This window comes from Natrix helvetica (genome assembly GCF_964273705.1).
Source record: "Natrix helvetica genome assembly, chromosome: 1".
Classification (NCBI taxonomy): Eukaryota; Metazoa; Chordata; class Lepidosauria; order Squamata; family Natricidae; genus Natrix; species Natrix helvetica.
Window position 1 is genome coordinate 12926109 of NC_138548.1, and position 25235 is coordinate 12951343.

The window sequence follows — 25235 nt, forward strand, 5'->3', positions numbered from 1 at the left end:
GAGGTCGCAAAAGGGTTATCCCGTGACCTTAGGAAACACCAACGGTCATAAATATGAAGCAGTTGCCAAGCATCTGAATTTTGATCACATGATCATGGGGAGGCTACAAAGGTCGTGACTCTGTAGAACTGTCATAAGTCACTTTTTTCAGTGCCGTTGTTGTGACTTTGAACGGTTACTAAATGAACTATGGTAGGTCACGGGCTACCTGTACAGGGGTGGGCTTCAAAAATTTTAGCAACAGGTTCTCTGCCCAGTTGCTGGGTGGGCGTGGCCATGGTGGGTGTGGCCTAGTCAGCCTCCTGCATCATGGGGGGTGGGGCGCGTTTTCAGAGTAGGCTCCGGAAGGCCGGAAATGGGCCTGTTACCGGTCTCCAAGGAGCCTCCCGAGCCCGGTAACGGGCCCATTTCCGGCCTTCCGGAGCCTCCGGGAGGCCCATTTTTTGCACTCTACAAGCCTCCACACAGGCCCTGCACCTGCCTAGCATCCAAAACGGGCGGCGTGGAGACTCCTGGGAGGGGAGGAGTGGGTTGGGCGGACCCAGGCAGGAGTGGGATTTGGGGGTTCACCGAACCGCGCAGAATCTTCGCTAGAGGATCGTTCGAACCCAGAGCAGCCGATTCCTGTACTTGTATTTCAATTGTGTAACCTCAGAAAGAAAGACCAACACCCTTGAGTGTGGCTTCTGCTTATGGGAGAGGAGAGGAGAGCGTGCCAAAATGAAGGCCGAAGGGAATTCATCACTCAACTCTTGATGATTTGCAGGAACAAACCTGCCACATTTACAAGTCACTAGTCCTTTCCTTTCCCCCTCTCTCTGTTAAAAAAAAAAATTGAACGGGAGTCTGTCTTGTCACACAGTTTTAACTTTCGGAAGCTGCTTAAACCCTGGAAGGGTGACAAGAGCAAGATTTCTTTTTTTTTTTTTAGATTAATGCATTGATGAATGAGCGGTCAAGCGCACGGTGCAATTGTTAGCCATAATAGATATATATTTAACTCTTGTGTTTATTTAAACGGGAAACGTTGCTTAATCCCAGGACATTTACAGTTCTGTAAAACCTAATGGACATCCGTAGCTTTTCTTGGATGTATTTTTATGCTTGAGTTATCCTTTAAAAAGCGCAAGAAAAAGCAGAAAAAGACACATGGGGGTAGGGGGGGGAAGGGAAATAGGAACAAGCTGGGAGGGTGGAAAGAATTAAAATGGGATTTATTGCCAAAATCAGAACAACTGATGCTATGCGTTAGTGAAAAACCATGCAACTTGTTTATTGTATCTATGCTTGGATTTTTTAAAAAAATGTATTGTACACACATATGGGTCGCAGTCTACTAATAAAATATATAAAATAACTTAAATTGTAAGTTAGTTTGTATTAACGATAGACTTAAAATAAGCTACTAGAGGTGGTCCTCTACTTATAACCATTCGTTTAGTGGCCATTCGAAGACGTTTCTTCAAAGAAGAAGCTCCTTGGATAAGGAGCGAAATGCCTTCGTCCAGTTGCCTATTGAAAAAGCACCTTTGGGAAAACCGTGACCAGAATGACTGAGAATCTCCTTGGACAATCACAAGGGAAGTGTCATGTTTGATGTGATAAGAAGAAAGAATTCTTAAATACATGGAGGGTAACCGTATCAATTACAAATAGAACAATACTGCTGAGCAGGAGATATGCACAGTGTTCTAGGCTGCCGTACCTATTAAAAGAAAACAGTTTTCAGACTACCTGATAAGGATGGCCAACCTTTAGCAATAAAAATTAGTCCTGCTTAATTAACTACCGTATTTTTCGGAGTATAAGACGCACCGGAGTATAAGACGGACCAAGATTTTGAAGAGGCAAATTTAAAAAAAAAAGTTTTTCCACTCTGCAGACCTCCCCCCAAAATACGGCCTGTTTTTCGTGAAAACGGGCCCGTTTTTCGTCAAAAAAAGAGCATGCATAGCCTTTAAGAGGCTTATAGAGTGCTCCTGGGGGCTGAGGGGGGCAGAAAACGGCCTGTTTTTCACTAATTTTTGCCCTCCCCAGCCTCCAGGAGCACTCTATAAGCTTCCTAAAGCAGGGGTGTCCAAACTTGGGAACTTTAAGACTTGTGGACTTCAACTAAAATAAAATAAAATAAAATAAAATAAGTATGCTTATTTATGCTTATTTATTTATGGACTTATTTTTACCTCCTCTGCACGATTTTATGGTGCTATCTTGATTATTGCTCTGTACGTCGCCCCGAGTCCCTGTGGGGAGAGGGGGCGACTAATAAGTTCAATAAAATAAATAAATAAATAAATAAACTAGCAGAATTCCCCAGCCAGCATGTCTGGCTGGGGAATTCTGGGAGTTGAAGTCCACAAGTCTTAAAGTTCCCAAGTTTGGACACCCCTGTCCTAAAGGTTATGCATGGCCATTTTTGCAAAGGGGGCAGGGTTTCAGGAGGCCAAAAATGTTGTATTCAATGTATAAGACGCACCCAAATTTTCAGCCTCTTTTTCGAGGGAAAAGGGTGCGTCTTATAGTCCGAAAAATGTGGTATTTCTTTTGTCCTTCGTCTCTTTTTTTTCTCCAATCAAATTTTAATTTTTTACATTCTTTATACATATCAATGCGTGAATGGTGTGGTAACTGGTTAATATCCATTTCAGTATCCCTAAACATAGTCTTATTATTGCTAAATATTACATTTTATGTCCATTGTTTCATATTATTTATACATGTCTTTTATTATCACCCTTCCCTTCTGAACCATCTTTCTGTCCTTTTGTATATCTTAACATATTAATATATAATTATTATATTCCCCCACTATTTTCTATCCCTATTTTAACTTTCTCCCCCCCCTCCCTTTCATATGGCTGTAATATTCAAAGATGTATCTTCCACCTATTTTGTTGTTCATATCTCCTTAGTTAAATCAAAGTTCCATCCTTCATTCTTCCATTTTTCAATATCTCCTTATAGTTTTAGTATCAATCACGATCATTTATACATGTAGGGTATTTCTATTCATGTTCTTTCCAGTTCTTCAATCCATATAATTCTACTATTAATATAGATGTTTAGATTGATATATATTTATATATATATTTCCCTAATTAAGTTCTAATCTTCCATTGTTATTCATGTTTTTATACATATTTAGTAGTACAGTCATCCAAAGTCTATATTCCCATTCTTCATATCCATTTATATTACAATATTATCCTGATATATATCACACTGCTAAAATAATAATCTAACCTGTATAATTCTGATATATAATTGCAAAAACCCTACCTCCACTTCTGTTGTTTATCTGGCTTTACTAACCCTCTTCCACCTCTGCATCTAACCAGGAGTGGGTTTCAGCTGGTTCGAACCGGTTCAGGTGAACTGGTAGCTCCGACGATCAGCTGGGGAGCGAACCGGTGTGCTCCGACCATCAGCTGGGCCCACCCGTCCCTGCACTATACTGACCTATATTTCCTTTGTTTGAAGACCAGCTGGTAGGTGCAACAGAGCAGATTGCTGTGCCGCAGCGGTTTTACTCACTGGGGCTGCAGTAGAAGGTATGTTTTTGAGCTGTTTTCAAACGCATTGCCCGCGCTCAGCGAATCAGTCGTTACACCGATTGAATCCCACCAGTGCATCTAACATATTATACTACCAGAAGGACCCTCAGGAGATGAGATAAGAATTCTAAGCATTATTTTGAACTGCGGCCGTGAAATTATAATCTCCATTTATCTGCAATATAAAGTTAGAAAAAATTAGCGTATTTTTCGGACTATAAGACCCACCAGAGTATAAGACGCACCAAGATTTTGAAGAGGTAAATTTAAAAAAAAAAGTTTTTGCACTTTGCAGGTCTCTCAAACCCTCTGCACATCCATTTTTGCAAAGGGGGCAGGGTTTCGGGAGGCCAAAAATGCTGTATTCGGCGTATAAGACCCAGATTTTCACCCTCTTTTTTGGGGGGGAAGGTGCGTCTTATACTCTGAAAAATATGGAATACTGCTTCTAATCAAATACACTCTGTTCTACCATACTGGTCTTCATCGTTTCTTTCAAGAGCTACAAAAATAAATCCAGGCTTCTAAAATTAGGGCTTCCTCTTTAAATATTGATTTAAGTTGTCAGTTTTGATGCTTTTCCAGCAGAGTAGATGCTTCGTATTGTTCTATATTATTTTATTGAAAAGCATCTTATTTAAAACAAATGGATACAATTCTACATTCAAGACAGAGGGTGAATTTAGAAATGACTCTCACTTCAACTCTCCAAAGCAACCAAAAATTGCTGACTATTTAGCACTGAAGAATGACTTAAGTACAGGTAGTCCTCAGTTTACAACTGTTTGTTTAGCAAATATTTGAAGTTACAATGGTATTGAAAAAAGTGACTTGAAACCTATTCTCAGTGCAGCATCCCTACCAGTGGTGGGTTGCAGACGGTACGCCCTGGTACGGGCGTACTGGAGCCTACCCAGAGCACCGGATACTGTTCCAGTATGGTGCTCCGGAGGGGCCCCCCCCGCCCGCCAAAGCTCCTTACCTGTCTTTTAAGGCTTCTGTACTTCCGCACACATGCATACAGCGCCTGCGCGACGCTCTGCAGAGCAGCTGGAGCATCACAGAGGCTCGCAGAGGTGCTAAGACGCATGCGCGTGCTGCGCGCGTCCATGTGGACGCCACCGGGCCTGTTCCAACCATACTGGTTGGAACAGGATCCGGAACACACCACTGATCCCCACGGTCACATGATCAAAATACAGGTGCTTGGCAACCAGCATGTATTGGTTGCAGCATCCCAGTCACGTGACTCAGTGGTGGGTTCCGGATCCCGTCGCAACTGGTATCTGCGATGGGGTCGACTGTCCACCATGTGCACGCGCGCTGCGCACCACCACCCTGCGATACTCCAGCTGCTCAGCAGAGCGTTGTCCAGGTGCTGTACGCTACATGCGCTTGTGCAAATGGCCCCGTTGGTGGGTCAAATACAGGGAAGTAGGGCGGGTGGGCCCTTTGAAGCACTGTACCAGAACAGTACTTGCTTCCAGCAGACACCAGTATGCCCATACTAGGGCGTACTGGCCATAACCTATCACTGACATGACCTTCCCAGTTGGTCTGCAACAAACAATGGGGGAAGCCAAATTCACGTAATGACCATATGATTCGCTTAATAACTGCTGTGATTTGCTGAACAACCTTGGCAAAAAGATCATAAAACTGGGTGTGACTAACGTAACTAAATGCCTTGCTTAACAACAGAAATTTTGATCCAAATTGTGGTCGTAAGTTGAGAATGTAATAACAATGTTATTATTTATAATACATTTATAATATATTATATTACATTACATTATAATAATATAGGTATTATTAGCTGCTGTTACCTACTTATAATCCCAAAGGTGCTTTTTTTCAAGAGGCAACTGGACTTTCTGATTTTTCTCTGAAGATGTTTCGCTTCTCATCCAAGAAGCTTCTTCAGCTCTGTGAATGAAAGAGCCGAAAAACCTTCTTGGATGAGAAGCGAAATTATTACATTGATATTGCCTATAAATGTAATAATAATAATAGGTAACCCCAGACTTAACAGTTGTCGATAAGAAAGATTAAAAAAAGACTGGATAGTGGATGTGGCAGCATCCAAAGACATCAGAATAGAAGAGAAAGGACTGAGAGGATATGACTGACAAAACAAAACAGCTGCAAATAGAAATATAGGTAGTCCATGACTTATGACCACAATTGAGTCCAACATTTCTGTTGTTAAGTGAGACATTTGTTGTGTGAATTTTGCCCCGTTTTGACGACCTTTTTGCCACAGTTGTTAATGAATCACTGCAGATACGTTGATAACATGATTGTTAAGTGAATCTCACTTCCCCATTGACTTTACTTGTCAGAAAGTCGCAAAAAGGGGATCACATAACCTTGGGACAGAGCCACGGTCATAAGTCTGAACCAACTGCCAACTTTGTACACGTGCCCATGGGGATGCTACAAAGGATGTAAGTGTTAAAAATGGTCATCGGTCACTTTTTTCATTGTAAATGAATTAAACTAGGCCCAGGGTACCTGCGAGACTACCTACTGCCACCAATAGCCTCCCACCGTCCAGTACGATCCCACAGAGTTGGCTTCCTCAGGGTGCCGTCGGCCAGACAGTGTCGGCTGGTGACCCCCCAAGGGGAGAGCCTTATCTGTGGGAGCGCCTTCCCTCTGGAATGAGCTGCCCCCAGAGCTTCGCATAATCCCTGACCTCCGGTCCTTCCGACGCGCCCTAAAAAATTGGCTTTTCCAGCAAGCCGGCCTGGCCTGTTAATTTTAACTCATTTTTTAAATGTATTGTCCTATAAATTGGGTTTGTTTTTTTGGATATGTATTTAATTTCTTTTTAACTTTCGGGATGTGTGTTTTTTTAATGTTGTACGCTGCCCTGAGTCCTTTGGGAGAAGGGCGGCATATAAATCTAAGCAAACAAACAAACAAACAAATGAACTGTTTTAAGTAGAGGATTAATTGGAGAACAACTGTGGCAAAAGAAAGGAAAGATAGAGAATGGATTGGAAGAGAAGAGGTGGAAGGGACCTTGGAGGTCTTCTAGTCCAACCCCTGCTCAGGCAGGAAACCCTATAGCATTTCAGACAAACGTTTATCTAATCTCTTCTTATAAACCTCCTCCCCCCCCCCCCCCCCCAGTGTTGGAGCATTCTCAACTTCTGGAGGCAACTTGACTGTGTTTCAGAATGGCCAAACCATTGGCAACTCCAAATCTCAACCAACAAATGCTCTGTTTTACACATTGGCAAAAAAAATCAGAACACCAAATACAAAGTGGGAGGATTCGACCTCGTGGATGACCCTCACTCTGTCAAGGACCTTGGAGTATTCATTTTTAATGATCGAAGTGCCAGAGCTCACTATAAATAGCATTTCCCAAAAGGCATTAAGGGTTGTTAACCTAATCTTGCAAAGCTTCTTCTCCGGTAATATTGTATTGCAAACTAGGGCATACAAAACCTTTGCTAGACCAATTCTCGAATACAGCTCGTCTGTCTGGAACCCGCACTGCACATATCGGACATTAATACAATCAAGTGTGTCCAGAGAGGTATTTCACTAGAAGAGTCCTCCACTCCTCTGCTCACAACAGAATACTTTATAGTACCAAGCTTGAAATTTTGGGCTTAGACAACTTAGAACTATGCCGCCTTCAGTCTGACCTAAGCCTAGTACATACAATTATCTACTACAATGTTCTACCTGTCAGTGACTACTTCAGCTTCAACCACAACAATACACGAGCTCACAATAGATACTAACTTAAGGTAAACCGCTCCAAACTCGATTGCAGAAAATACGACTTCAGCAACAGAACGGTCAATGCCTGGAATGCACTACCCAACTCTATGGTTTCATCCCCAAACTTTAACCTTAGGCTGTCTACTGTTGACCTCACCGCCATTCCTAAGAGGTCTGTAAGGGGCATGCATAAGCGCACCAACGTGCCTACCGTCCCTGTCCTACTGTCCCTACTTATTCATGTCCATTTCCTGTATTCATAATCATGTCTATATTTATCTCTGTTATTTTATACATGACAAAATAAAATTTATTTTATGCTTGACAAAATAAATAAAATTAAGATTAAAGTTGTTCCACCGATTAATTGTTCTAACTGTCCAGACCCCTTGGGTACAATCACAAAACAACTGGACCACAAAACAACTGGAGCACCACTTGGACATCATCGGTGTTGAAAAATTCTCCATTGGTCAATTGCGAAAGGCCGCTTGACTAGGAACAGCTGACATCCTGCAACGACACCTGAATATTATTAAAAACAACAATATCCCAGGTCTTTGGGAAGGACTCGATTGGTGGATATAAAGCCGAATCCAGTCTGAACATCTGGCTGACTATTCGAGGAAGCAGGATAACAATAAGAGAAGAGACTTTTCTTGTGTGAATTAACAAGTCAAAAAGCAGCATGTCTCCAAGCCGATTATACTAACAGGTATTGGAGAGCCCAGATCACCCTGTAAGATTCTAAACCTGAGTCTCCCCAATATTAAATTCAGCCCTAATTATTATAAATTTCTAGTGGACTTCCCGAGAGAAATTTGGCTACTGTTGAGGTTTTATAGCAGACAGATCCCCTGATGGAATAAAACTACATATATATTTTTCCTTCTTTTCTTCTTGGTTCAAATCAACCCACTTTAAAAATAAAATCTAGCCAGCCGATTCAAGGATGCTGAGGATCATTACACACCAGTATGGTTGAAATCTGTGCGCACGCTGGCAAAGTTTTAACCTACTGGCTCCCGAGGGACCACGCTATTTTCTCTTCCAGTTCCCAAAGAGTTGTAATACCTGAGACAGCTTGATTGAACTGGGGAATTGGCCAAGTCTGCTAATTGGGGCCTGATGACCTCAGTAAAGAGAAGGAATTCACTGAAACTAATCCAGGTGTTCAGAGCCCAGGTCTTGGGAGGTTCATGGGAATGAAGAAGGGAAAAGGGAATTCTTTGGAAGTCTCGGTTTCCCGTCTCCCGACAAACCGTAACCCGGCCAAGGGAAGTTGCACAGAGCTAGAAAATGGCAGGTTGCTGCAACAATGGCTTTGTGCTCTTTTTTACACATGGTATTCCAACACGTGGGAAAAGCAGATTTTTCATTCGAGGTTCCTCCTTGGGGGGAAACAAAGCACTCCGCAATCAGCTGGCAGATTAGCTGTTGATTGCGGAAAGTCCTTGAGTTACGAATGTAATGGAGTCTGCCTATTTCATAATAGACTGAACAGTCGCTTGCAGGGGTGGGCTGCTAGAGGTTCGCCCAGGTTCAGGAGAACCCATAGCTAACGTTGTGGATGGTTCGGAGAACCTCTAAATCCTGCCCTTGGCTGGCCCCGCCCCACCCACCCTGCCCCGCCCACCCCACCCCTCCCAAGGGTCTCCACGCGGCCCATTTTGGATGCGAGGAAAGTGCAGGGGCCACAGAGAGGCTTGGGGAGGGGAAAAAATAGGCCTCCTGGAAGACCTCCGGAGCCCAGGGGAGGCAGTTTTCACCTTCCCAGAGGCTGGAGGAAAGCCTCCGGAGCCTGGGGAAGGTGTAAACGGCCTCCCCCGCATGGTATAGGAGGCCTACTAGGCCGCACCAATCATGGCCCCACCCACCCAGCAAGCGGGCAGAGAACCCATTGCTGAAATTTTTGAAGTTCATCCCTGGTCACTTGTCTGAAATAGTATAGGTCTAGGATTTCCCGCTGGAGCAAGGGGCTGGACTAGAAGACCTCCAAGATCCCTTCTAGCTCTATTCTGATTCTGATTCAGAATGTGGCCATAGGATGCTGCAAACAGGTGAAAATGCAAGCTGCCCAGCACTCAAAATACAATCACATGAACACAGGAGCTGTTGGAACTTCAAACCCTAACGTAAGTAGCCTTGGGGAGGTTTGTCATAACTTTGAATGGTCACTAAGCAACCCGTTGTAAATCAAGGACTATCTGTCCATTGATTTTATACCATTTAAGGTTTATTTTACAATGCCAATCAAGGAGTCCATCCCAACCATTTGTACACTTTCTGATTGTCACAGCATCTTAATTGTGTACAAAAGAAAGGAAAATAAATAGGAAAGTCACTTCTTTCCCTCTCTTTCTTTCTTTCTTTTTTTCCTTCCTTCCATTCACAAACTTCTATAGTCACCCATCCATCTAAGATACTTTTGGTGGCAAACAGAAATAAAGAATGATTATTCTTTGGCTCAAGTTCATAAACTTAAATCAATGCAGGCAGTCCTCGACTTACGACCACAATTGAGCCCAAAAGTTATGTTGCTTGGTGAAACACTTCTGAAGTGAATTTTGCCCCATTTTACGACCTTTCTTGGTACAGCTGTTAATTGAATCACTGCAATTGTTAAGCCAGTAACACGGTTATTAAGTGAATCTGGCTTTCCCATTGATTTTGCTTTTCAGAAGGTCGCAAAAAAGGATCACGTGACTTCGGGACATGCAACTGTCATAAGTATGTGCCAAGTTGCCAAGCATCCAAATTTGGATTATGTGATCATGGGAATGCTGCAGAAGTTGTGTGAAAAACAGTCGTCACTTTTTTTCAGTGCTGTTTTATCTTTGGACGGTCACTAAATGAACTGCTTTAAGTTGAGGACTACCTGTACACTGAAAAGGAAAATGTAGCAATGCAAAACACCAAGAATTCAAGCAAAAACTGCAGCTATTATTCCTTTTTCCCCTGGTTTCCTCTGCCCCGTAATAAAAAAAGACAGTGGCTATAATCGTATTCTGGTGTTACATTCCACATTAAACAGAATCCATTCTGGGAATGGTTTATTTGTAAATGTGTACCAGGTGACCAGCGTAGCTTATATTTAAATTTTACAATAATTATTCTAGCTCCCTGCTGTGTTCGCAAGTGCTTTTCTACAACAATGCAAAACGGTGGCTTAGACTGAACCGTGTAAAACAAAAATAAAACCCGAAGAATAAAATCACACCAAACAATTCAACCCACACAAACAGAACTTCAACCACCAACTCCTGCTCACCGGCTTCAAAACCCTCACACAATAAAGAAAATAAAAGAGAAGTCAACTTTGGGAAAACAGAAAGAGCCCAAAGATGCAGCCAGATAGTTTTATTGACTGGGTGGGAGAAATCAAAGTCCTTCGCTCCATGGAAGAAGGGACAGAGGGCAAAAAAGTCAAAATGGCGTGTTTTTCAGGTGTGTTGAATCACAAGTTGTCACAACGTGACTTTTTTGATGCGGACACCCCAGTGATGGTCCAGCATGCAAGTACTCCTCAGCCTACGGCTAGTTGCTTAGCAACCGTTTGAAGTTATGATGCACCCTCCTAAAAGCTACTGAAATCCCTGTTTCCAAGTTTGCACAGTGTTGAGTTCTGCCGAGCCTGGCCAGCAGAGGGCGTTCAGGGAAGCCCTCTGATTGGCCCAGGCGCGGCTCCAGCCGGCGGGAGAATTGGCAAGTTCTCATTGGTTAAGCCATCTGACAGCTGCAAGTATAAATAGCTGTCAGACGGCCCGCGTTCGTTGTTCCTGTCAGCCAGTTAGTTTCAATAAATCTGTTGGACTGACAATTGCCTCAGCCTCCTTATTACGAATCTAACACTGGCGACGAGGACGGGCGACGACACGGACCCTCACACGGTGCCACCAATGGCCTCCAACGCCGTCTTCTCCCCGTTCCGGCCTGAGGCTGAGGCGTGGGAAGCCTTCCTCGAACGATTCGAGTGTTTCCTCATAGCCCACGACCTCACCAGCCTCTCCATGGAACGGAAAAGAGGAATCTTCTTGAATTACTGCGGGCCGGAGATGTTCGGCACAGCCCGGGCTCTCACTTCCCCAGATCCTGCCGCGCACTGCCGTGGGATGAGCTAATTCTCCGTCTCAAACACCATTACGAGCCCGCCCCATCTCGTTTTGCCCGCCGGCAGTATTTCCGTCGCTGCATTCAAAAGGACGGCCAAACCATCGCCCAGTATATTGCAGCCCTCCGGCTATACATTGCGAGTTCAGCGACCTCGACGACGCGCTGTTAGAACAATTCATTTACGGCCTCCGCGACGTTAAACTGCATCGACGGATCCTGGCTCGGCCTGAGCTCACCCTAAAAATTGCAGTCGACGATGCCAGGGCTTACGAGATGGCTGACCAATCCACGCCGGATTTCAGCCACCTCAGCCATCTACCTCCATCTGCCTACCTGCCGCCCTCTCCCTATGCGGCTAACGCCTCCACCTACGCTCCTTCTACAGCCTCCTCGTTCCGCACTGAGGTAGATCAAACCATCGACCGCCTGCAGTCGCTCTCAACCAGAGATGGACGTTCCTGCCTCAGTTGTGGCGGCCGCCACCAACGCTCCCAATGCCGCTTCAGAGCCGCTCTCTGCCACCAATGCGGCAGAAAAGGACACCTTGCCGCCGTTTGCCGTTCCGCGCCTACTGACCGGCGCCCTTCACAGCAACCTCCGCCGCCGCCACGCGCTCCTGCCCGTATGCCTGCCCGGCGTCAAAACTCCCTCACCGTTGGCGACCCCAACGCAGCTTTCCCTGAATGGCTGGTAGACTCGGCCTCTTCCTCTGCGGAGGGCCGAGGTAAGCTGCACCTCCCCATATTCATTGAGGGGGTTCCTACCTCAATGGAGGTGGACACGGGATCAGCACGATCCATCATGTCATGGGACACCTTCCATTCCTTACTGCCATCGGTCCGCCGTTCCTCCCTGGGTCCCCCAGACTGCCGCCTCCGTGACTACCAAGGGAACCCCATTGACTTGCTTGGCTGCGGGACTTTTAACATTACCTACGGCTCCCGGCATGCCATTTTGCCACTCCTCATTGTAAAAAACCCTCTATCTTCCTTGCTGGGGCTTGACTGGTTTAGGGCGCTAGGTCTGTCTATCGCTGGGGTTCACTCCCTCTTTCCTTCGCCTCTGCCCCCCTCTGACTCCATTTCTTCTCTCCTTACTGAATTTGCTAATGTATTCCACCCCTCCCTCGGCTGCTATACCGGCTCCCCCATTTCTCTAAATCTCGATCCCTCTATCGCTCCTATCCGCCTAAAAGCCCGCCGCTTGCCGCTGGCCCTTAAAGCAAAAGTCGATGCTGAGCTAGATAAGCTCATCAGTCAGGGCATCCTTGAGCCAGTGGATTTCTCCCCATGGGAGACTCCTATCGTTGTACCCTTAAAGTCCGACGGATCCATAAGGATCTGCGCGGACTTTAAGTCAACTTTGAACAAGGCCCTCCAATCGCACCCCTACCCTGTGCCCGTTGTCCAGCACGTTCTGCATTCACTGGGCAAAGGGCGCATTTTCGCTAAGCTGGATCTCGCACAGGCGTACCAGCAGCTGCCCGTGGACGATACCACCGCGCTTGCGCAGACTATTGTTACTCACCGCGGGGCATTCAAATGCCGGCGCTTGCAGTTCGGAGTCAGTGTGGCCCCAGGAATCTTTCAAGGTTTAATGGAGCGCTTGCTCCATGCCATTCCCGGGGTCACGCCGTACTTCAACGACGTATTGATCGCAGCCCCCGACGTTGTGGAGCTCGTCAAGACGCTGCGCATCGTCCTGCAGCGCTTTCGCACTGCTGGACTACATTTAAAAGCCACGAAGTGCAAACTGGGGGTTCCTGCCGTAACCTTCCTAGGTTACCGCATTGATGCCGAGGGCATCCACCCTGACCCATCTAAACTAGAGGCGATTTTGTCGCCCCCCCCCTACCAACAAGACCGAATTGCAAGCCTTCCTCGGTCTTCTAAATTTCTATGCTTCTTTTATTCCCCACAAAGCCTCCCTGGCCGAACCCCTCCACCGCCTTCTCGACTCCACAACTCCGTGGAGTTGGACTAGCCGCGAGGCACATGCCCTCGCGGCTGTCAAACGCTCCCTCACCACGCCCCCAGTCCTCGCCCAATACGACGAGGCTCTCCCACTCACCTTGGTCTGTGATGCCTCCCCTTTTGGGGTGGGCGCCGTCCTTAGCCATGCCTTCCCTGATGGCTCGGAACGTCCCATAGCGTTTTACTCCCGCATCTTATCAAAGGCTGAGCGAAATTACAGCCAGCTTGATAAGGAGGCGCTGGCTGCCGTTGCGGGGGTAAAACGCTTCCACCATTACCTCTATGGACGGCCCTTCGCCCTCGTTACTGACCATAAGCCTCTTCTCGGCATCATTGCCGGGGACCGCCCTACCCCCCCAATCCTGTCACCTCGCATGTCCCGCTGGTTGGAATTTCTTTCCGCATACTCCTACTCCCTTTCCTACAAGCCCGGCGGCCACATTGCCCATGCGGACGCCTTGAGCCGCTGCCCCCTGCCTCTTCCGTTGGAAGACCCTGCCCCGACGCACTCTATCTCCCTCATTTCTGATCTCTCCCTGCCTGTGTCCGTCACGGACATAGCTCAGGCGTCCCGCACTGATCCGTTACTGCTACGCACTATGGCCGCCGTATCTCGAGGATGGGCGGCCTGCTCTCATGACCCACTCTTACTCCCTTTCTTCCGCCGCCGTTTGGAGCTCTCCATCATGCAGGATTGCCTCCTCTGGGGCTCCCGCGTTGTAATTCCTTCCTCCCTGCGCAGCGTAGTGCTGTCTCGCCTCCATGACTGCCACCCCGGCATAGTCCACATGAAGGCTCTTGGCCGCGGCTATGTCTGGTGGCCGTCCATGGACGCGGACATCACTTCCTACGTCCAGCGCTGCTCGGCCTGCCAGCGTGTACAGGCTGCCCCTCCTACCTCGCCTCCCCGGGAATGGGAGCGACCTATGGGCCCATGGAGTCGCTTGCACATTGACTTCATGGGTCCTCTTGATGGTCACTCATTCCTAGTCGTTGTGGATGCCTGGTCAAAATGGGTCGAACTCTTCCCAATGACCAGCACCACCTCCAAGTCCACTATCCGCGTCCTCAATGCTCTTTTCACTACTCACGGGCTGCCCAATGTCATCGTTTCGGATAACGGGCCCCAATTCTCTTCCTCTGAATTTCTCTCCTTCCTAACATCCCTCGGCATACGCCATGCCCCCGTTTCTCCGTACCACCCTGCCAGCAATGGCCTGGCAGAAAGGGCCGTCCGCTCCGCTAAGGATGCGTTTGCCCGCATGTCCGCCCTTCCATGGCCCGAGCGCATTCATACATATCTTCGTTCCCAACACACCACCCCTTGCTCCTCCACGGGCAAAGCTCCCTCTGAATTACTCATAGGCCGCCGCCTATGATCTACCTTAGACCGCCTTAATCCCCTTTTTTCTACTCCTCCCTTCACCCACTCTACCCCCCCAAGGGCCTTTCTGGTGGGGGAGGAAGTTTTCGCCCGCAATTTCGCAGGGGAGCCGAAGTGGGTACCGGGAAGAATCTCCGAAGTAACGGGGCCCTGTTCTTACAGGGTCCTCCTCCACGATGGGAGATATTGGCGGCGGCATTTAGACCTGTTGCGGAGGCGACCGGCAGAAGATCCAACGCACGCAAACAGCGGACTGACACAACCAGGCCCTGCCAACGCCGCCTGCCGGCCCGACCCTGTACAAAACCCTGTCTCCGATTCCGCGCATCGCCCCCCCGGTGCGCTGGTTCACTCACCTGTTCTGTTAAATCCATTCTATGGGGTTGGGCCCGCCGAAGCCGTTCCTCCAGCGCTTCGTCACAAGGGCAGAGCGGACACTCCTTCCACCTCGGACGATGCGCCATCTTCGCTTAGGCGTTCCCAGCGCGTGCGCAGATGCCCAGGCTACCTCGACGATTACGCATGCGCCATCCGGGGGAAAGGGGTGTTGAGTTCTGCCGAGCCTGGCCAGCAGAGGGCGTTCAGGGAAGCCCTCTGATTGGCCCAGGCGCGGCTCCAGCCGGCGGGAGAATTGGCAAGTTCTCATTGGTTAAGCTGTCTGACAGCTGCAAGTATAAATAGCTGTCAGACGGCCCGCGTTCGTTGTTCCTGTCAGCCAGTTAGTTTCAATAAATCTGTTGGACTGACAATTGCCTCAGCCTCCTTATTACGAATCTAACACACAGCCTGGATTTACAATCGTTTGCAGCGCCCGGCAGGCGTGTGACTGTGATTGACCACAGTTTAGGTAGAAACCCACATTTATAGGTAGCCCTCGACTTACGACCACAATTAAGCAATCCTCTGTCAGCGAAAATGGAGCTCAAGAGGGCAGCCCTTGCAAGCTCCATTTTTGGCCACGACGGACGGCCTCTTGCAGCCCTCCCCAAGTTCCATTTTCGCTGGCAGAGGCACCACGGGCCGTTCCTTCGCTGTTTCCAGGGAGGCCCCGCAGATCATATCTAAGTACCCCATAGGCCGTATTCGACCCGTGTGTTCTGACCTACCGTATTTTTGGAGTATAAGACGCACCTTTCCCCCCCCCCCCAAAAAAAGAGGGTGAAAATCTGGGTGCGTCTTATACACTGAATACAGCATTTTGTGCCTCCCGAAACCCCGCCCCCTTTGCAAAAATGGCCATGCATAGCCTTTAGGAGGCTTCCAGAGTGCTCCTGGGGGCTGGGGAAGGCAAAAACAAGCACAAAACAGACCTTTTTTTGCTTGTTTTTGCCCTCCCCCCAGCCCCCAAGAGCACTCTACAAGCCTCCCAAAGCTCTGCAAGCCCCCCCCTCCCTTTTTGGCAAAAAACGAGGCCTGCAGAGGGTTTGGGAAGCCTGCAGAGTGCAAAAACTTTTTTTGGGGGGGTGGGGTACTTTACTTGTTCAAAATCATGGTGCGTCTTATACTTTGGTGTGTCTTATAGTCTGAAAAATACGGTATCTTTCAGACACCGCAATACTTGGCAAGAATGCAGGAATGGACTAATTGTCTCCTGCAAACACCCCTCCCCTTTCATTCCTCTTTCATTCCCTAATACAGAAAACGTAATACAGAAAAGTAGATATGGTATTTTGTGCACAGGAAAATGCCAAGCACATTTTCCTGGCTTTACTGGTTGGGATTTGCTTTTTCTTTGTTTGATTAAGCTAAACCTGTTTTAGGACATATTCCAGATTTTTCCTGGATAACCCCATCCACCAAATTGTTTCCTTCCAGGTTTAGAAAAGGGATCACCTGGTGTCCTCCTTTCCATCTCTACTCCGCTGCAGTTATGCACATAAAAGGGTTAAGGCTGGAATAATTAAGGCACTACCTTTGAGGTACTCCATGCTAATTATTCTCAACATTATTACGGTGGTTCTGAAAAGCCTGGTGTTATATAGATAATTTAAATTCTTGCCTGTTGTTCATGTCTCTCATCTTCCCTACTTGCCTTTTATTCTCGTTTTGCCAGTTAATTACTTTTGAAGTTGGCTGCTATTTTATAAATAAGCCCCAAGCTATACTTTTTGCTAGCTCATCTGAATGAACTATGCGTACTTGCTCTGATCTGGAGTGTGCTCAGTGCAAATTGAAGTGGAAATTACCCACGATAATTTTCCAATGCTTGCCATAAAATAGTGAACCCATTTTTAGCAATAGGACCAGAGAGAATTGAACAAGCCCACAAAAATCAAGTAACCAATCTGGATTGCAATTCTGTATGGGACCACTAGATTGCAGCAAAGAAATAGAAAAAAAAAACCCCTCCTCTTTGTCTCCCTCTTGTGGTGGCATGGATATTTGAACGCCAACAATAGCAGGAGAAAAATCAGATCAATGAATAAAATATGACTCCCGGGAGACCACTGGGACGCTGCAATGTAAGTGCATAAAACATTCATCAGTCCTTTTTTTTTAGTAGCATTGTAGCTTTGAGTAGTCATAAACAAAGAGTTGCAAATTGAGGACTACCTGTATTAGCAGAAGCTTTCAGATTAATCTCCCCCAATCTGTCTTGCTCTCAGTGTGCTAGAATATTTTTCATTTTAATGCGTGTCATTGTGTATACAGAAAAGTGCAATAAAATAATATGGTTGAAGATGCTAAAGAATTGAGTAAAATAACTGCTAATGTAAATGTAACAATGATATTTTGATATATATAAAACATGAAAAAGATGTAAGATTCCGGGGAAGTACCACCTTCCGTATGATGTAGCTGTCAAAAAATTTTCTCCCACATTTATGTACCCTTTTCCCCAAAATATTTGAAAAAAAAACCAATAAAACTTTTGTTTGAGAAAAAAAGAAAAAGATAAGTGCAATATAGTTATTCTGTTGTGTTCTGTTCCATTCCTTATTTTATTCTATTCTATTCTGTATTATTTTCTATCCCATTCCTTTTCCTGTTCCTATTCTATATTTTTTTCTATCCCATTCCTATTCCCATTCATATTCCTAAACTATTCTATTCTATATTAATTCCTATCCCATTCCTATTCCTATTCCAGTCTATTCTATTCCATTCTATTCTATATTCTATTCCATTCCATTCCATTGCATTCTGTTCTATTTTCTATCCCATCCCTATTCCTATTCCTAAACTATTCTATTCTATATTCTATTCTATTCCATTCCATTGCATTCTATTTATTTTCTATCCCATCCCTATTCCTATTCCTAAACTATTCTATTCTATTCCGTCTGGGCAAGAATGAAGCTTTTTCTAGCAATCACGCAGGAGCATTGGAGCAAAATACCCTTGCTGATATTCTGAACCTAGAAAATTGTTGCTCCTAATCAGCTTAAGGCCCAGCATTTGCATGTTTTAATGAGCGAGAGGAAAAAAAAAAGGGGGGGGGGTTGAATTAGATATCTGGCAACCAAGGAGAAGTTATTTTACAAACTATCTATGAGTAGTAAAATTTCTTCAGTGTTGGTTTAACTTAGTCCTTTTGTCCTGCAGGCCTCATTTAAAGAGAGCTCTTCCTAGGCTTTTACATCACAAAGGCTGCTTACAGGTAGTTCTCAACTTCTGATTACAACGGGGGCTGGAATTCCAGCACTAAGCAAGATGGTTGTTAAAAGAGTCATGACTGGTTTTACAACCTTTTTTTTTTTGCCATGGTTGTTAAAACCAATCACTGCAGTTGTTAAGTGAAGTTAAGTGAATGACATGGACATTAACCAGGTTCTCCCATTGACTTTGCTTGTCGGAAGCTGGGTGGGAAGATCGCAAAATCACATGCAATTGTCATAAATAGACACTGGTTGCCAAGCACGAACTCTGATCATGCAACCACAAGGATGCTGCAATGGTTGTAGGTGTGAGGACCAGTCATAAGTCACTTTTTTTCAGTGCCATTGTAATTTGAAATAGTCGCTAAATGAATGGTTGTAAGTCGAGGATTATCTATACTCTGTCTCACTATTGCAAGCCCAAGTGACATTTTTTGGTGGCATTTTGAATGTATAACCTGACATTGGACAATTATTCTCAGCTATTCCAGATACAATACAATACAATACAATAGCAGAGTTGGAAGGGACCTTGGAGGTCTTCTAGTCCAACCCCCTGCCTAGGCAGGAATCCCTATACCGTTTCAGACAAATGACTATCCAACATCTTCTTAAAGACTTCCAGTGTTGGGGCATTCACAACTTCTGGAGGCAACTTCTGTTCCACTGATTAATTGTTCTCACTGTCAGGAATTTTCTCCTCAGTTCTAAGTTGCTTCTCTCCTTGAAGGCTCCATAAACCTTTAAAGAATATTTGTCTGTGGAGATTCTCAATCATCCAGGTCACGGTTTTCTAAAGGTGCTTTTTTCAAGAGGCAACTGGACTTTCTTGTTTTTTCTTCGAAGACGCTTCGCTTCTCATCCAAGATGCTTCTTCAGCTCTGACTGGATGGTGGGGAATGGAAGGATTTATACTCCTTGCAGACAGCTGTTCATTTGCATCCTTTTTAGAGAGCCATTGAAGCTACCTGGAGCTTTGTCTGTATCCTCAGTAGTAGTAGCAGAGTATCTGAGTAGTAATAGCAGAGTATCTGAGTAGCAGAGTATCTGAGTAGCAGATGAGAAGTGAAAAGTCTTCAAGGAAAAACAAGACAGTCCGGTTGCCTCTTGAAAAAGCACCTTTAAAGCACCTTTAAAGAATATTATTTCAACCAAGGGCATCCAACTTTGGCAACTTGTGGACTCCCATTCCCAGAATTCCCCTAGGTGGAGAATTCCCCTGGGGTAGGGAATTTCAACTGGCTGGGGAATTCTGGGCGCTGAAGTCCGCACGTCTTAAAGTTGCCAAGGTTGGACATTCCCAATTTAGATGAAACAAGGTGCAAGGCTGACCCTTTCAGAACCCGGAAAATAGTTGAAAATGAATCCAAGGTCTAAAAATAAATCCTTCCCCTTCTCAGCTTTGGGTAGCGTCAGAATATAGTTGGCAAGAAGTGAGAAGCAACGTCTGATGGCAACTCTAACCACTTCAGGCAGGGCCATTCAATCCCAGGTAAATATTTAACTGGTTTCCTATCTTTCTTGCCGATGAAGAGAACAAAATCCTCAGCGTACAAATGAAAAATATTGGAGCGCAGGAGGCAGAGGTTTAGGGGGTGGGCTTCAGCTGTGATTCCCCACCATGGGGGCCCAACCCCACAGTGAAAAACCTAGCCTACAGGTAGATTATTTACTTCTTCTTCTTCTTGAGCCTATCCTATTCGGGCATTACGGTAAGTTTCATTCCTTAAGTGGAAAAGAAATATTTTACCGAGAATCGTTTAAGCCTGAGGGTATCCATTCGCCCTAACCATAGCCAGAATTTTGTCGTGCACACAGCGTGCTCTCTAAAAATATCACTTCTTGGACCAATTTCTCATCTTTAAGTGGAAATATAAACTTCCTGTCCCACATATAAAGAGCGGGTTGTGTTTGTGTCTGAGTGTGTGTTCTCTTCCCCAGGCATCCCTCCCTCCCGTCTAAGGGAATCGATAACATTTGCTCCAGAAACAAATGCCTAATATTGCATTTGCAAAAAAAAAACCCTCCGGAGCCAACGGGGAAGAATTGGTGGGAATTCACTTGCTCTGGTTGGTTACGTGCAAGCAAGGACATCTACGAAAGATTCGAGGATTGCCTTCTCATAAAATTTTGAAATGCCAGATGTGCTCAGGGTTTTTTTTTTAAAAAAAATATCACCGTGCATTCTGTTTTGTTTCATGCTTCTCTTTTGACTGATCCCTCCAACCAAAAAAAAAGGTGCCCCAACAGAGGAATACTGACGGGGGGGGGGGGGATTAATTTTTCTTCTGCCTCCAGCTCCAGCAAATAAGGCATTAAGTTTTTCCAACCCCCCCCCAACTCCATTTTAGCTTAGCCTAGAGAAGATTTGTTATTTTTTTGTCTGCAATTATGCTACCATTTCAATTCTTTCTTTCTTTCTTTCCTTCTCTCTCTCTGTCTGTCTATCTATCATCTATCCATCTATCTATCTATCTATCTATCTATCTATCTATCTATCTATCTATCATCATCTATCTATCTATCATCTATCTATCTATCATCTATCTATCTATCTATCTATCTATCTATCTATCTATCTATCTATCTATCTATCTATCTATCTATCATCATCTATCCCACAAGCTTTCTTTTCTCTCTCTTGCTTTTCCTTTATAACCCTCTTTCTCTGTCTGTCTGTCTGTCTGTCTGTCTGTCTGTCTGTCTGTCTGTCTCTCTCTCTCTCTCTCACACACACACACACTTTCAGCCACAGCAAAATGTGGGCTCAACCTTCCTTAGAGCAGAGATTCCTCCAGACTTTCCACTCCTATCAAAATCCCCTGTATAAATGGATGACTCCATATAAATAGATGGGTGGGGAACTGAGTGCAATAAAAGGGAATCAAGCTCTCGATTGATTTAAGTCTACGTTTACGACCGTCATCTTCGGGATTATTTACGGCCACTTTTTCTAGTCTGATATGCCAGGGCAAATGGTGCAAAACTGCGTGCTTTTTATGGGCTTCCTGCTTTTGGTTGCAGCTCCTGGAGCCCTTCCAAATGATTCCGACACACTAGGCATAGTATTGGAAATGAAGAGAAAATAATTCCGTTACAGCTGTGCAACAGTTTGGAAATAATTCAGAAAAGGTGCCGGGGAGCACCTCTGCAGCTGCCACGTGATGCTGGGAAAAGATGCAGTTGCTTTAAAGAGTTGCAGACCGGTGCTGCTTTCGTACATCCAGTGTAACCAAGAATTTTGGGGGGCAATGTATGCAAAAAACCATCGCCCAGCCCTGCATTAAAATGTGGGAACATCACATACTAACTGCATTTAATTAATTGCTTGTTAAGTGACAGGACGCTTAATCAAATTCCTGTTCCCTTCAGTACAGCCTCCGGGGGCCGTTCAAAGGCCTGGCTGCAGCCCCCATCTCCAAATCAGTTACAGGCAGGGAATAACAAAAGCTGGAAAAAAAGTTTGGAAGCCACCACATCGGGAAAAGGGAGAGCCAGAAGGGCGGGGAAGTCATCCCATCCCTGTGCAACTGAGGAGAATTGTATAAATTGTGTGCTGTGCAAGATGCCATCCATGGTGTGGTTCCCAGACGATTTCTAGGCTGGCAAAGACATTTTGCAGAGTAAGATATAAATTCCTTAAACTGCCTTGGAAGCAAAAGAGGTGACTTCTCTATTAACTATGCAAAAGTACATCACTACCTGATATTTGTGGACCGCATCTCCCATCATCCCATGCCATTAATTTTCTGATCAGGGCAGATGAAAATTAGCAGTTGTACATGCCCCTTTGTTAGTCCATAAACTGTCTTTAATTAAAATAATGTGGTGGACCGTTTATATTTTTAAAAAGAGAGGAGGAAAAAGAATAAGAATATTCTACTGAGGCTTTGCACGAAATGCTCTACAGTATAGAAATGGGTATATGACTTTTTTTTTAATAACAGGGGATGCTACACTATGGCAGAGGAAAACATAACTGGAAGCTTTTATTCCATAATGGGCCCTGATAATTATTTGAGAGGTAACATACAAGGTCTGTGCAGTGGGATTTAAAATACTAGGAATTGGATGGGCGAGCTTCACCAGTGCTCCTTTTAGAGTAGCAGATCTGCAGTTCCTTTCCAAAATGATCATTTTCTCCCTTCTTGGAGAGAGAACATAGCATTGGACATAAACACCCATGTTACAGAACATTTCTTGCATTCAATTTGGGGCAGTTCTGGAGTGTGTGTGTGTGTGTGTGTGTGTGTGTGTGTGTGGCAAAACTCATTTATTTACCATTGTCTCTCAGTTTTGATGTTTCACTATTTTTGGCACATTTTTGTGTCTAACTTCAACCCGTTCCCCAATTCAAGATAGTCTCATACATAATGCTAAAAGAATTAGCCAAGGTTTTATGGTTGACTTGGTTAAGCCTCTAACCTAATCCTGGTTCAACCATTTTGCCACGGGTTAAGGCCGACCAGCATTACAAGGCATAAACATTCGAGACTGGAGAAAGATGAAGAAGGAAAATTAATTATTCTAATCGAATTGGAGTGAAGAGTGACTTGGGAGTGAAAAAAGTTGCTTAAAACCAAGGATAGAAAAAATTCTAATAGCTAAAACTAAAACAACTATGCAAAAATCCTGGATTTAATGCAATAGAAGGGGTTTAAGATTCAGTGTCCCAATTTATGTACAGAAGCAAGGAAACTTGAAAAAATTCTCTCTAATTAATGCACCCAGACTTTTACTATAATTTAATAAATGCAGAGCCTCAGTTTGAAAAGGAGGAATAGGAATATTTTCCCTCCAATTTCCACATTTTACATACCACGAATCCTATGGTCTAACATATCCTTTGGGTGGGTAGCCTTCAAACGTTCCTACCTCTTTAAATAAATTGCTTTTTAAATACAATTCTCACCCGCCTTCCTGGCCTGGCACACACATATCACCAACAATAATTCCAGAGAAGAACACAGTGTTTTTTCACTATCAGCTCAGAGCAAACTTTCTAAAAAAGAAGATGTGTGTAAACCTCTCCCTACACCCACATATTTTGCCCAATTTTTTTCCAACTTCTGACATGTTGAAAATATATATATATATATATAAATATTCCTGTCAGCCAAAACTATAAGACGTCCAGTTCTGATCTAGAAGTGCAGCAGAAGAAAGAAATTTTTTTTCTACAGAAAACTTGAAGATGGAGATATATATCAATTAGGACTCACTAACTTAGCAGAATGTTGTTGGCTTGAAAAATAAAAGAGAATGCCTAGAATTTGAATACCTTCCCTTAAACAAAGCAAAAAAACGCAAACAAACCCTACAGTACTTTCAGATCTAAAATTAAAATGTTCCTCTCCCCCTCTTTCTTAATCCGAAGGCAGGCGGACAGACAGATTGTGTGTTTGTGTGTGTGTGTTTGTGTGTGCTTGTGTTTGATTAGGCAGTTTTATTTCTTTCTACCTCTCTCTAAAAAAAAACCCTCTTCTTTAAATACTCACACGATCTATGGGGGCTTTCCAAATTTTAACACCCCCCTTGCAATTGCCACATATACCCACAAACACACACACACACACAGAGGCAATTTTATAATTTAGGGGGCGGGAGGGAGAACTCGGATCTAGAGGAAGGGTGGGGAAGGATTAAATTAATCCCCGGAGGCATTAAAAAAAAGATAACCAAAGAATTAGCAAATGGAAGCCAGAATAATTGAGAGGGGGAAAAAAAAGGGGGGGGGGAACCCACGAAAGAAAAGTAGATGGCGGGCAAAAAGGATCTGTTCCTTTTCTGCTTTTAAAATGGGAACACCTCGGCAGTTCCTTTTTAAAAAAAGAAGAAAACAAAGATTCACCAATATGATTACAGTGGTTACTGCTGGTGTGATGATGATGATGATGATGATGGTTATTACTTTATAATAATAACTAAAGCAGCCTTAGAAAGAAAGGAAGCAGAATAGAATTCTTGATTTGGGCCAAGTGTGATTAGACACACAAAAGGAATCGATTCCAGTATTAAGTCCAATAGTTGCATTTCATTTTAAGCTGGAGAAGGAGGGCGCTTATTAGATATTTATGAAACCTAGGGCTTCCCCCCCCTCTCCACCTCCACCCCGGCTTGGCATCTCCCCACGGGACCCCCTTCCGTCCCCACGGCCCTCCACGCGCCTGCTTCTTCCAAGCCCCCTCCCCGATTTTAAGTCTCCCCTTTCTTTCTTTCTCCCACCCATCCCACCTACCGCCACCCCCCCCTCCGTCCCCTCTCCCGAAAAGCGACGGCTTCGACTCAGAGATCCGTCCGAGAGAGAGCGAGCTGCACCCGCCGAGCGCCTTACTTACAACTGCGGGAATCCGCTCGCAGGACGAGGAAGCAGCAGAAGAGGAAAAGTTTCATCCTTGCGCAAAAAACGGGGCTGGGGGGGGGGACGTAAGTCTATTTTTAAAATAAATATATATCTATATATCTTGGGGGGAAATGTTCCCCCCACTTTTTTCCAGGGTTTTTTTTTAGGCTCTTCAAAGTTTTCTTTAAAGTTTGCCAAAGGGGGGGAAGGCAGTTTTTTTTAAAAAACTTCTACCCCAATCTTTTTTTTTTCTTTTTTTTTTCCTCCTTCTATCCTTTCTCCTCTCGTCCGCCCCCCCCCCTCTTTTCCACCCCAGCCCTCTATAGAGAGGCAAACCAGGGCTTATCCGAAGCTCGTCTGAGCAGTTCAAACTTGACAAGTCCTCTAATATGCCTTTTGCACTCCCCGCCCCACCCCGCCCTTCCCCGCCCCGTGGGCTTTTGGTGGAGCTTATTGGGGGGGGGGAGGAGAGAAATGAAGTTGGAATGAACAAGCCCTTTGCTAAATAAGATCTCCTGCCCCCCCATC

The 25235-nt window shown here is 45.1% G+C and overlaps 2 protein-coding genes across 2 annotated transcripts in view; one reads left to right on the plus strand and one right to left on the minus strand.

Moving 5' to 3' along the window:
* Positions 1-25051, minus strand: part of CRLF1 (cytokine receptor like factor 1) — a 69447-nt gene extending 44396 nt beyond the window's left edge. The window contains exon 1 of the mRNA XM_081959834.1: positions 24703-25051. Within this exon, the coding sequence (XP_081815960.1) occupies positions 24703-24757 (55 nt within the window). The 5' untranslated portion in view covers positions 24758-25051. The remainder of the gene's footprint in view (positions 1-24702) is intronic.
* The window catches only part of FSTL3 (follistatin like 3), a 170762-nt gene that overhangs the window by 124599 nt on the left and 20928 nt on the right, over positions 1-25235 (plus strand). The window lies entirely within an intron of this gene.